The sequence below is a fragment of the Carcharhinus amblyrhynchos genome, chromosome 4 (genome assembly GCF_965287045.1).
Source record: "Carcharhinus amblyrhynchos chromosome 4, sCarAmb.v2.hapA, whole genome shotgun sequence".
NCBI classification, from domain to species: domain Eukaryota; kingdom Metazoa; phylum Chordata; class Chondrichthyes; order Carcharhiniformes; family Carcharhinidae; genus Carcharhinus; species Carcharhinus amblyrhynchos.
Genome location: NC_137327.1, coordinates 25,519,771 through 25,532,761, shown reverse-complemented (window position 1 = coordinate 25,532,761; position 12,991 = coordinate 25,519,771). Strand labels below are relative to the sequence as shown.

The 12,991-nt window shown below is 42.6% G+C and overlaps 1 protein-coding gene across 1 annotated transcript in view; it reads left to right on the top strand.

Annotated features, from left to right (window-relative positions):
- Nucleotides 1-12,991, top strand: part of fanca (FA complementation group A) — a 101,947-nt gene that overhangs the window by 55,286 nt on the left and 33,670 nt on the right. The window contains exons 24-29 of the mRNA XM_080186869.1: nt 2,333-2,403; nt 4,535-4,634; nt 5,161-5,360; nt 8,256-8,352; nt 11,381-11,551; nt 12,343-12,416. Of these exons, the coding sequence (XP_080042995.1) occupies nt 2,333-2,403; nt 4,535-4,634; nt 5,161-5,360; nt 8,256-8,352; nt 11,381-11,551; nt 12,343-12,416 (713 nt within the window). The remainder of the gene's footprint in view (nt 1-2,332; nt 2,404-4,534; nt 4,635-5,160; nt 5,361-8,255; nt 8,353-11,380; nt 11,552-12,342; nt 12,417-12,991) is intronic.

Here is a 12,991-nt window from a genome sequence, read left to right as displayed (position 1 = left end):
AATTCTGAGTGTAGGGTTGAGGGATTAGCGGGTAAATATTTAGGGATATGTAGAGTCTGGGTGGGATTGTGGTCGGTGCAGACTTGATGGGCTGAATGGCCTCTTTCTGCACTGTAGTGTTTCTATGGATAATACATATTGCTGCCACTGTGCATCAGTATTGGAGGGAGTGGATGTTGGAGTGGCGAATGGGGTGTCAGTTAAGTGGGCTGCTTTGCTCTGGATGGTGTCGAACTTCTTAAATCGTGTTGGATGTGCATTGTCCATTTGCCTGGATGAATGTTCCGTCACACTCCTGAGGTGTGTTTTGTAGATGGTGGACAAACTTTAGGGAAGTGAGTTACTCGCCGCAGAATTGCTGTTATAGCCACTGGTGCACCAGTTCATAAGAACATAAGAAATAGGAGCAGGAGTAGGCCATCTAGCCCTTTGAGCCTGCCCCGCCATTCAATAAGATCATGGCTGATCTGTCGTGTCTCAGTTCCACATTCCCGCCCTCTCCCCATAACCCTTAATCCCCTCACTTATCAAAAACCCATCAACCCGCATCTTAAAAATATTTAGCGAGGCAGCCTCCACCACCTCAACGGGCAGAGAATTCCAGAGATTCACCACCCTTTGAGTGAAGAAGTTCCTCCTCAACTCCATTCTAAACCGCCCCCTCTTTATCTTGAGGCTGTGGCCCCTAGTCCTACTGTCCTTTCTGAGCGGGAAGAGCCTCAGTCTTTGGTCAGTGCAAACCTCCAGGATGTTGATAGTGGGAGCTTCAATGATGGCAATATCATTGATGGTAATATCCAATGATGGCCACTGAATGTCAAGGGAATGTCACTTGTATATTAATGATCTAGACTTTGGTGTACTGGAGACAACTTCAAGGTTTACATTTGATACAAAACATGGAAGCATTGTGAAGGACAGTGCAGAACTCAAAAGGTCATAGCCACGTTAGTGGAATGGGCAAACTGTGGCAGGTGAAATACCATGCAGAGAAATGTAAAGTGTCTGCGGGTTTGTCCACTTTACAAAGGCCCGAAAATGGCCATAATCCAAATCGTGCCCAAAACGTTCGCATGCATTTAAACTGATTTAATGGGCTTCCCACCCAACTTTACCAGCATTCCCCACCTTCATCAACGGGCATGACGCAATGGTAAATCCAGCCCAGTATCACTGAGCATTTCAATGCATATTGAATCTTCTCTCGTTATGGCAATCCATATCACCTTACTGTGGATCAAAAATTGCTGACTAGCTATTTTCAGACTTTGCCATTTTGGGTGACTGGGCAGGGATTTTTGGGAGTTTTTAAACAGACTTTATTACAAAATATAGAAAAAGATCTGGTGCTCCAGCTGGGGATGCATCAGGGAGCCTGGAATAAAGCATTACGTGCACAGTTATAGTTTCAGATTCAGTTACAAGCAGTTAGCATACACCAATCAAAGGTGTGCTTCTGTTCAGAAATAATCTGTAATCCCAAGGAAGGGGAACTGAAACCTCGAGGGCATAGGTTTAAGGTGAATGGGAAAGATTGAAAAGGGACCTGAGGGGCAACTTTTTCACATAGAGAGTGGTGTGTGGATGGAATGAGCTGCTAGGGAAAGTGATTGAGGCAGGTACAATAGCAACATTTAAAAAGCATTTGGAAAAGTACAAGGATGGGGAAGGATTAAAGGGATATGGGCCAAACGTGGGCAATTAGGACTAGCTGGGAGGGCACCAGGGTTAGCATGGACTGGTTGGGCCAAAGGGTCTGTTTCTGTGCTCCAATGCTCAATGACTCTATATCTGCTCACAGCTAATAGTTAGGATACATAATGTATAACATATGAGTGTGTTTATCCAATTAAAATTTGTTATGTCTATTTAAATATCATCAAGTGTGTATTTTTTCTACTTAGCTACTAACTTCCAGGCATGAATATGATAGATACATCTTTGACCAGTGGTATATCAGACTCCCTTACCTTTTGTCCCTTGTTTTTGTAGATAGACTCATTTGCAGCTGCATAATGATCAATAAGATTTTTGTGTGCGTGTTGTATGACTACAGCCTTTCTTGTAATCATGGTCCTTGACTGTTATCTGGAGGCCGCCTGGTGCCAAGTCATCTGGTTCCTCAGAGCTTCTACAGTCTTTGAAAAATTAGCAGTTAGCAGCTAATGTGATTTTTAACCCTTTCACGCAGTGAGGTCAAAATGCTTGCTATTTCTGTAGTCATAAGATGACATAGTTGTTGAAATTTGTGCTACTAACAGATGCAGAGACAGCTCTGGGAGGGGGATAATCTGTTTCAGGCTGTGCTGTAATTATGTGTTTGCCCTTATAGGTCAGAGACCTTCTGTTGAAGAGCTTTTGTCAGGCATTCCTTATAGCAACAAACTCCAACCCAGCACAGAGGTAAGACAATGCTGTGAATAAGGCAGCAATGAGCACTGGTTAATTCAAAGACCAGAACAATGCCTCTTCTGTTACCATGAGTATCAAAATTAACCTGCTGCTAAATGTGCTGGAAAGTAGGAAAAAGCCTAAACCTGTTAGCTACACAGTGTTATTGTCCAGAGAAAACATCTGTTGTATCTAACTGAAAACTATTATTTTTAAAAAAAGCATATGCTTGTGTAGAGACTTAAAAGGTTCAAATATAATTTATTTGAAACATCAGTTCTGTAGCTGTGAGGATGTGCAGTGCCTGGTTCCAAGCAAATGTCTTGTTTACTGTAATTTGTTAATGCAGTTTGATTCCTTTATATTCCTGTTGACTTTCTCCATACCATCACTATCCACCACCTCCCCGCACCTCCCCCCCACCCAGCCTAGATTAAGCACATTTTTCTAGCCCAGAAGGCAGCGGTTTCTGCGATATCTGTGTTACTCTCACCAGCTGCCACTCGGTGCAACTTAGTGAGCGTGGTTTAGTGCTGTCACACTCTCATCTCAATCAGAAAGTTGTGGCTTCAAGTTCAATCCCAGAAACCTGAGCACAGAACCTGGGCTGATGCTCCAGTGTAATATCGAGGAAGTGACAGGCTGTCAGGGAGCAATCTTACCAGCTCATCCCGCCAGTCGATTGGCGTAGCAAGCCAGTAAGATCGGGTGAGAGGTGAAAAACCTGATTTGTGCCCAGTTTTATGCCTCTGACAATCTTACTGGTGCTGTTTTGCCAATGAAATTGGCCTCGCATTAAGGGCGCAAATCTGATTTAAATACTTATTACTTAATTTAAATATCATTAGTCAGTGGTGGGGCTGGGCAGTGCCCATGGCACCCTGACAGTGCATGCCTGACACCCTGGCACTGTCCACCAGACACCCTGGTACTGCCCACTGTTGGGGGAGTGGGTAGGGTTGGGGGAAATGACAAGAGATCTTCTAGCACACTGAATACGTGTACACAGTAACTGAGAAATCAGGGCACCTAAGCAGTGGCATCCCTTGAGCTCAGCAGCTGGCTTTCCAGTGAAATTAGGCTCCACCCCACCCTCCACTGGCGAGAATCGCATCCTGGCACTTCTTTTTGACTAAGTGTCATAAAATTGCATTTCTCAACTCGCTGAAAAAACAAGTCAGAAACTCTCCCATTTTCTTGCTCATTCAACACTTGGAACTTTTTTGGTAGGATCACCCTCTAAGTCTTTCAAATGAGATGTTAAACTAAGGCTCCATCAGCCCTCTCAGGACATTATAAAAGACATTATTTCGAACCAGTGCAGGGGAATTCTCCTCAGTATCAATATTTATTCATTGATTAATTCCACTAAAGTAGCTAATTATTTAGTCATTAAGTTACTGTGTGCAAATTGGCTGCTGTGTTTCAAACTGTGTTCACACTTCCAATGGGCTGTAAACCTCAATGAGCAGAGAAAGACCAGCAGATTTTCTATTGCCATTATCCATTATTATCTGTTGTCCTCATGTGTATTGTACAGTACTGCAGTTTTCATTCCAAGTCATAAATACTCAACGCTTAGTGGTACATACTGAAGAGGTAAAAAGAAAAAAAATCTACAAATGCTGTGGGTGTGAAATAAAAATACAATATTTTGAGAACATGTAATGGATACATCAGCTTCTGAAAAGGGGTTAATGTTTTGAGTTAATTATCTAAGTTTAAAGTTTATTTTGTTACTGTCACAAGTAGGCTTACGTCAACACTGCAATGAAGTTACTGTGAAAACCCCCAGTTGCCATACTCCAGCACCTGTATGGGTACACTGAGGGAGAATTTAGCATGGCCAATGCGCCTAACCAAAACTTCTTTTGGACTGTGGGAGGAAACTGGAGGAAATCCATGCAGACACGGGAGAAAACGAGCAGGCTCACACAGACAAGTGACCAAGCCAGGAACTGAACCCGGTTCCCTGGCACTGTGAGGCAGCAGTGCTAACCACTGTGCCACCGTGCTGACGTCAAAAAGAGTTGTTTCACTGGATTCCACCCAAAACAACCTCGCATATCATCTGTCAGACACTGCTATTTTTACTGCTGCCTTTTGTACATCTTAGGTCAGTGTATCTGTTTTGTTTTCATAGACAAGGTGAATGGGCCTCTCTGTTTGTGAAAATGCTGTGTGGTCACCAAAGATTCTTACGTGCAATTCTTGCGCGAGTCCTGCATCTGACCAGTAACCAGGTAAGAGAACAGCACTTTGCCTGCATCAGCAGGGTTCTGCAGTATTAAGAAACGAGACTAAAAGGGGTGTAGTTTCTTGATGGAGGTGGCAATGGGACATTCCCTTACTTAATATACCAGCAAATTCACAAAGTGCAGACTTCCAGGTAGTTAGGAATATCAAAGTAAAGAATCATAGAATATTATTATTTAATGACTTCTATCAGGGAAATGTAAAAATTTGATTTCTAATTGATCTTTTGGCCACACTCGCCATAAGGCTGAAAATCCCACCGGAGATCAATGGACCTTTGCATGGTCTGCTCCCGCCTGCTACAATTCCTGTAGCCAGCTGGATGGAAAATTCTGACCAAAATGTTCCTTGTGGCAGCTTAAAGTAATCTGTTGGCTACTAATTCATGTTCAGACCGCAGAACTTAATCTAATAAGAATTGACACAAGTATCCTAATTATCTTCTTATTCAACCTTGGAATTTTTAGAGTTTTTTTTGCACAATTAAAGTCTGCGCATTTGTTATTTTTTAAGGGTCCTTCGCTTGCTGATGTCCACGTCTTAGGACTGGCTGCTTTCACAGTTCACTTACACGTCTCGAAGATCTCTCTATCACCAATGAACTCCAGCGTACATTTAGCAGAGCTCACTAGTGAAGAAAGAGTTTCCTTTGCTGAATACCTAACCCAGTTCCTAACCTGTGGGACAAGAGAATTTTCAACATTCTGTATGAGGTAAGTGAAGAACATGTATTGTCCAGGGGCAGGCTGGTTTAAAGGGGTTAGGCATAAAAATCAACGCAAAAGACACATGTGGCCATGAAATTTGCTGAGACAAAAAGTAGGAAATGTAAATTTTCATTGGGAATAATAGAGAGCTAATGATGGGCTGGCACTAACACCATCTTCATAGCAAAACATACAACCTATCAATCAAAAGTGAAGCTTTTAATGTTATCAGAGACAGCATTCTTGACAGAACTGACTATACGTCATAGCCATACTGGAATAGCTTGGCTAAACACTGATAACTACCTGGAAAATTGCCCTGATTTCTCCTCACCAAAATGAGGAGAAATCCAATCTAGCCAATTCCCATCCCAATCCATCATCTGTAATGTAATGGAAGGTGTTACTGACAGGGCCACCCAGTGCCATTTGCTCACTATAGACCTGTTCAGTTTTGCCAGGACCACTTGGTTGCAGAATTCTTCACAGCCTTGGTCCAAAAAAGGCTGAATGCCAGCGATGAGGTGCGAGTGACTGCCCTTCACATCAAGGCAGCATTGACTGAGCATTTCACTGAGGAGCCTGAATGAAATTTGAAGTCAGCAGGAACTTGGGAAAGTTCCCCAGGGATTGGAGTCCTACACTGAGGAAGATGCTGCAATTATTGGAGACAAAATACTTTCAGCTCTAGCACTTTGTTGAAGGGGTTTTTTCTTTCAAATTTTTACTCAATCTCAAAAAACCAAATTAAAATTGAATTCAATTCATGGTCCCACAAAGAAAGACAAATAGGATCCAAGCTGACAGGATGACCCTGTCTTGGACTTGATCTTGCACTTCATCTTAGCCAAAAGGCCAAGATGGCTTTTGAAAAGTTGCATCAGGTGACTCCTCACTTGAACTTTATTGGCTACCTTGATCATTGACTCTAGCCTAGTATAGAAGGTCAACTTACCTGATCATTGACTCTCCCCTGCTGGGTGACTCAGTTATGTGTTTTGTATTTGCTCCTTTCCTTGGGGCATTATTCCAGCTCTAACTGTTTTTTGGCTGCTTCAGTATTCAATGATTTCCCTCCATCATAAGGTCAAAAGTGGGGATTTCCGTTGATTATTGCACAGTTCCATTCAGTACTCCTCAGATAATGTAGAAGCTTGGTCAAAGAGATGGGCTTAAGGAGCGTCTTAACAGGGGAAGGCGAGGTGGAGGAGTATTCCTTCCAGTGCTTAGGACTTTGACAGCTGAAGCAGGGACTACAAGATCAGAAGCAAAACTTTGAGGATTGAGTTATGAAGAAAATTGTATATCCTGGCATTTTATTTCTTGAAAAAGACAAAAGGGTAGTTAGCTTAATGATTTTTTTTTTAGTGTGCGTTTAAATGACGGCTTTATCATTGCTGTTAAGTGATGATGTAGATCTAGGGTAGCACAGTGGTTAGCACTGTTGTCTTACAGCGCCAGGGACCTGGGTTCAATTTTGGCCTTAGGTGACTGTCTGTGTGGAGTTTGCATCTTCTCCCCATGTCTACGAGGGTTTTCTCCGGGTGCTCTGGTTCCCTGCCACAGTTCAAAGATGTGCAGATTAGGTGGATTGGCCATGGTAAGTTGTCCCTTAGTGTCCCAAAATGCCCAGGTTAGATGGGATTAACCATGGGGAATGTGTGGGGTGATAGGGCAGGGGGAGGGCCAGGATAAAATACTCTGTTAGAGACTCGATGCCGGCTCGATGAGCCGAATGGCCTCTTCTGCATGGAAGGGATTCTGTGAAGTTAGTATGGAAGCCTCGTGAAGGATAGGGCTTACCCTCCCAGCCAGCCTTGTGTCATCTGAAAATGTGGCAACATTACATTTAATTCTTTTATTTAAATCATTAATATATAATGTGAACAGTTGCAGTCCCAGCACTGATCCCTGCAGTACCCCACTAGTCACTGCTTGCTATTTAGAAAATAACTTGGGTTTACACCATATATGAAATATTAACCCCAGTTTTACTGTTTTTCAAAAAAAGCAAGGAATCTCCAGAACACTTTTAAAACTAGCCTGTTTTTGATTTAGATGTTTGGAGGCTGTTCCAGTCAGTGAATGACTGACATTCTCATTACAGAGAGGGCTGCACTATGCTATCTGTAGCTGTGTGATAAAACAGTCTCCTAAGCTGCAAGAGTGCAGCTGACTGTATAAATGAGCATTGGCTGTAGGTAATGTTATGACTGGCTTCACATTGGTAGCTGCAGTATAAATGCACCATCAGGTGCACAGGGTTCAAGAAGCAAGGACAAAGATTCATAATGGAGAACTCCAGAAAAGGGGCACAGCGGGGAGAATTTGCTTCAAAAGAGAATGATTGACACATTGTCAGTGCCAGTGGTTGAACAGGAGTGAGTTGGTTTAATAGTAGACAGGTTTTTGAGGTACAAAAGGAATGCTTGTTATTCATGGAATTATAGAACCCCTACAGTGCAGAAGGAGGCCATTCATCCCATCGTGTCAGCAACAGCTCTCTGACAGTATCTTACCCAGGCCCTCTTCCCTGCCCCATCCCTGTAACCCCACACATTTACCATGGCCAATCCACCTAATCTGCACACCTTTGGTTTCAGCTATTAAATAATGGAGATACCTGACAGGAAAGGAAGGATGTGTAGACTAACCCACATTTTAATTATTAGGAAAAGTTGCCATATGTTTGAAATTGCACTGTGTATTCTATTATAAAATATTGGCTATATTGCTATATGGATTAGCATTTGATTCCAATCCAGGCTGAAACGTGTTAGTGTTTCAGGAATAATTCCTTTCTGTTTGAAAATCATATAAAGCTGTATATATAATCTGTGTGTAACTACTGTTTGGGGATATGACCCATTGTAATTTAATATTGCCCCTTTGCTCTGACAGGTTTTGTACAGCAGCCGTTGCTTATGCAGTCTGCTTATCCACCTCATCATCAATCAACATTATAAAGCAGTTTGTTCCTTCTGGGTTCATGCAAAAGGTGAAGTATTTTGGGAGCAAGTATGTAGCTGTACTTAGTCCTTTGATTTACTTTACAAGTCAGTGACTGCCTTTCTTTGCTTTGGATGTGACTTTGTTTACCATTTTAATGGGAGCAATTGGACTGAGATAAAAATGTTGTATTAGAACCAAAGAACACTATATCTCAGCCAGAATCCTAACACCTGATCTTTGCTATGGCTAGTTAGAAACGTAGGAGGCCATTCAGCCCCTCAAGCCTGTTCTGCCATTCATAATGATCATTGCTGATCATCCAACTCAATAGCCTGATCTCGCTTTCCCTTCATATCCTTTGATTCCCTTTGCCCCAAATGCTATATCTAACTGCTTGAAAACATTCAATGTTTCGGCGTCAACTACTTGCTGTGACAGTGAATTCCACAGGCTGGCCACTCTCTGAGTGAAGAAATTTCCCCTCATCTCTGTCCTAAACCATCTATCCTGTATCATCAGACAGTGACTCCTGGTTCCGACACCCCAACCATTGAGAACATCCTTCTTGCATCTACCCTGTCTAGTCCTGATAGAATTTTATAGTTTCTGTGTGATTCCCCTCATTCTTTTGAACTCAAGTGAATATAATCCTGACCAACTCAATCTCTCCTCATAGGTGAGTCCTGCCATCCCAAGAATCAGTCTGGTAAACTTCTCTGTGCACCTTTATAGAGCAAGAACTTCCTTCCTCCGATAAGGAGACCAAAACTGTGTATGGTTTTTGAGGTGTAGTCTCACCAAGGCTCTGTATCAATCATGCATCAAGACATCCCTGCTCCTGTACTCAAATCCTCTTGCTATGAAGGCCCACATACCATTTGCCCTTTTTTTACTGCCTGCTGCACCTACATGCTAATCTTCAGTGACTGATGTACGAGGATACCCAGGTTTTGTTGCACATTCCCCTCTCCTAATTTAAGGCTATTTGGATAGTAATCTGCCTTCCAATTCTTGCTACCTAAGTAGATAACTTCACATTTATCCAAATAATACTGCACCTGTCAATCACTCTCTCAATTTGTCCAAATAAGAACATAATAAGAACATAAGAAATAGGAGCAGGAGTAGGCCATCCAGCCCTTCGAGCCTGCCCCGCCATTCAATAAGATCATGGCTGATCTGTCGCTGCTCAGTTCCACTTTCCCGCTTTCTCCCCATAACCCTTAATCCCCTCTCTTATCAAAAACCCATCAACCCGCGTCTTAAAAATATTTAGCGAGGCAGCCTCCACCACTTCAACGGGCAGAGAATTCCAGAGATTCACCACCCTTTGAGTGAAGAAGTTCCTCCTCAACTCCGTTCTAAACCGCCCCCCTTTTATCTTGAGGCTGTGCCCCCTAGTCCTATTGTCTTTTTTGAGCGGGAAGAGTCTTTCCACCTCTATCCTATCCATCCCATTCATCATCTTATACGTCTCAATGAGATCTCCTCTCATTCTTCTAAACTCTAACGAGTACAAGCCCAGTTTATTCAGCCTCTCCTCATAGCTCAACCCCCTCAACTCCGGTATCAGCCTAGTAAACCTCCTCTGCACTCCCTCCAAGGCCAAAATATCTTTGCGCAGGTGCGGCGCCCAAAAATGCACACAGTACTCCAGTTGCGGCCTCACCAATGCCCTATACAGCTGCAGCAAGACCTCCCTACTTTTATATTCAATCCCCTTCGCTATGAAGGCCAGCATCCCATTCGCCTTCCTGACCTTAATCAGCCCCTCCAGTCTGTCGAGCACCGCCTTTCTAGTAACAGTAATGTCATTAAGACCCTCCAGTCCTACCACCTTTCCATCGCTAACACCCGGCAAATTATTCACGTCCTCCTCCGTGAAGACAGAAACAAAAAAGTTATTCAATACCTTAGCCATATCCCCATCCCCTACCACTAGGTCCCCTTTCTCATCCTCTAAAGGACCAACATTCACCCTAGCCAGCCTCTTCCTTTTTATGTATTTATAAAAACTCTTGCTATCCTTTTTTATATTAAGCGCTAGCCCAGCTTCATAGTTTCTCCTACCCTGAATCACACTGAAGAATCTCTGTATCCTCCTTGCAGCTCACCCTCCCAGCCAGCCTTGTGTCATCTGAAAATGTGGCAATACTACATTTAATTCTTTTATCTAAATCATTGATATATAATGTGAACAGCTGCAGTCCCAGTACTGATCCCTGCAGTACCCTGCTAGTCACTGCTTGCTATTTGGAAAATGACCTGTTTATTCCTACTTTGTTTTCTGTCTGTCAACCACTTTTCTATCCATTTCAATATACCACCCCAATCCCATGTGCTTTAATTTTACATGCAAATGTGGGATTTTATCGAAAGTCTTGTGAAAGTTCAAATAAGTCACATCCACTGGCTCCCCTTCATTAACTCTACCAGTTGGGGAGGTGATGGCCTCGTGGTATTATTGCTAGATTATTTATCCAGAAAACTGGGCCATGACAGATGGTGGAATTTGAATTCAATAATTAAGAACTTACTGATGACCATGAAACCATTGTTGATTGTTGGGAACCATCTGGTTCGCTCATGTCCTTCAGGGAAGGAAATCTGCCGTCCTTACCCGGCCTGGCTCCAGATATGACTCCAGATCCACAGCAATATGGTTGACTCTCAACTACCCTCCGAGGGCAACTAGGGATGGGCAATAAATGCTGGCCAGCCAGTGACACCGATATGCCACGAATGAATATAAAAAAGTTACATCCTTGAAGAATTCCAGTAGATTTGTCAAGAATGACATGTTTCTACATTCAATTAACAGGAAAGTACAATGACCATACACCTTTCCTATGTGTTAATGCTGAATGTTTGGTGTATAATGAAGCTTATGCAAATACAGGGCAACTTGGACAGCAAGTTCCAAATGTTTGTATTTGACGACACACGCAGACACACAAAGTTGTTGTCCGATTTACTTCAGAATAATGGTGAATATTGATAGCCTCATCATTATTCCTATTGTAAACTCTGGGTCACCTATTCATGACAAAGTTGTTTACTTTTCTGGTTTTTAGCTACAATATTTAATTCCAAGACTGATTCCAGAGGCTCGGCGAGAAGAGGGAGAAGTAGTGGAACCTAAGTGGAATAATCTTCTCAATCTCCCTATAAATTGGGCCACTGCTGCTCTTTCGGTATTTAGACACCGTACGTTCAAGGAACTTGCCAGGGTGAAAGGCCTCCAGGTAACTGAATATGTCGCCCTCCAGACTGAATTTGTTTGGAGATACTAGCCGAAATTCTCCAAGCTCGTACTGATACTGTTGCCTGCGAGAATGGAGAATTTGGTACTCAGCCACATCTCCATTCGCTGCTGCAGGACTGGAGAATCACAGCCATGGGTGAGGTTGGAGAATTCGGATTGATGGGAAAGAAAGCTTGATCAACATTCGTTTGTAGATAAAAGTTTTAAATTGGAAATATGCAGGAGTTTAAATTATTTTTTGGCAATAGTGTAAAGTAAGTGATAGCAAACATTATATTCCTTTACATTAAAACTAGCAAGAAAGTACAGTGACTGTGCACCCTTCGTACATGTTAATATTGTCTATATTAATATAAGCTCTATACAAGTTATCATACATTTAACCCTTCAGACCAAGAGTATTTAATTGCCCAAAGTGTCATGTTATGCTTGCACTATTATCATATGTTACTGTACTATTGAGCAAAGTGAACTCTTGAGAAAATATAATGAATAATATTGATGGAAGAAAGTTTAATCAACTTCAGAAAATGATAGAAATGATAGACGTGACTAAATCTATACTTTAAATGTGTTTCTAGATTAATGTACTGGTGCTCAAATTAATCATTATTCTGCTAAACTTGATAATAAATATTATGTTCAGAATATAGTGTACGTGCGTGTGTGTAAAATATATATAATTATATATTAAGATCGTACTTGTATGAAATAGAGTTTAAAAAGAAAAATCCTACTCAACTCTTTTGACCATTCCCTCTCCTTTTCTAGTTAACGTTTCACGATTGGTTGATGTCTGAACTGGCCGTTCAACCAGACAAAGATCTACTATCTGACCTAGACAGGTAAGTATCTTCATTGGCTCTAAACCAAACTTGGAGGATTCTTTCTGACCTCCCAGTGTGTTGAATAACAAATAGCTGAATTGATAGCAATTGTAAAACTAAATAAAACAAAAACAACACGTCATGGAATTTGTCCCTGCCAATGGTTTAAAATGGACAGTACTGGATCTGCTATCTTGCTGTGCAGTGTCCGATAATTCATTCTTCTACTTCTAATGGAACTGAATATCAGACCCCGTGGAATGGAGCGTCAGGCACTGTGTGTACCCGACCCCGTGGAACGGGGCATCAGGCGCTGTGTGTATCCGACCCCGTGGAACGGGGCGTCAGGCACTGTGTGTATCCGACCCCGTGGAACGGAGCGTCAGGCACTGTGTGTACCCGACCCCGTGGAACGGAGCGTCAGGCACTGTGTGTATCCGACCCCGTGGAACGTGGCGTCAGGCGCTGTGTGTACCCGACCCCGTGGAACGGAGCGTCAGGCACTGTGTGTATCCGACCCCGTGGAACGTGGCGTCAGGCGCTGTGTGTATCCGACCCCGTGGAACGGAGCGTCAGGCACTGTGTGTACCCGA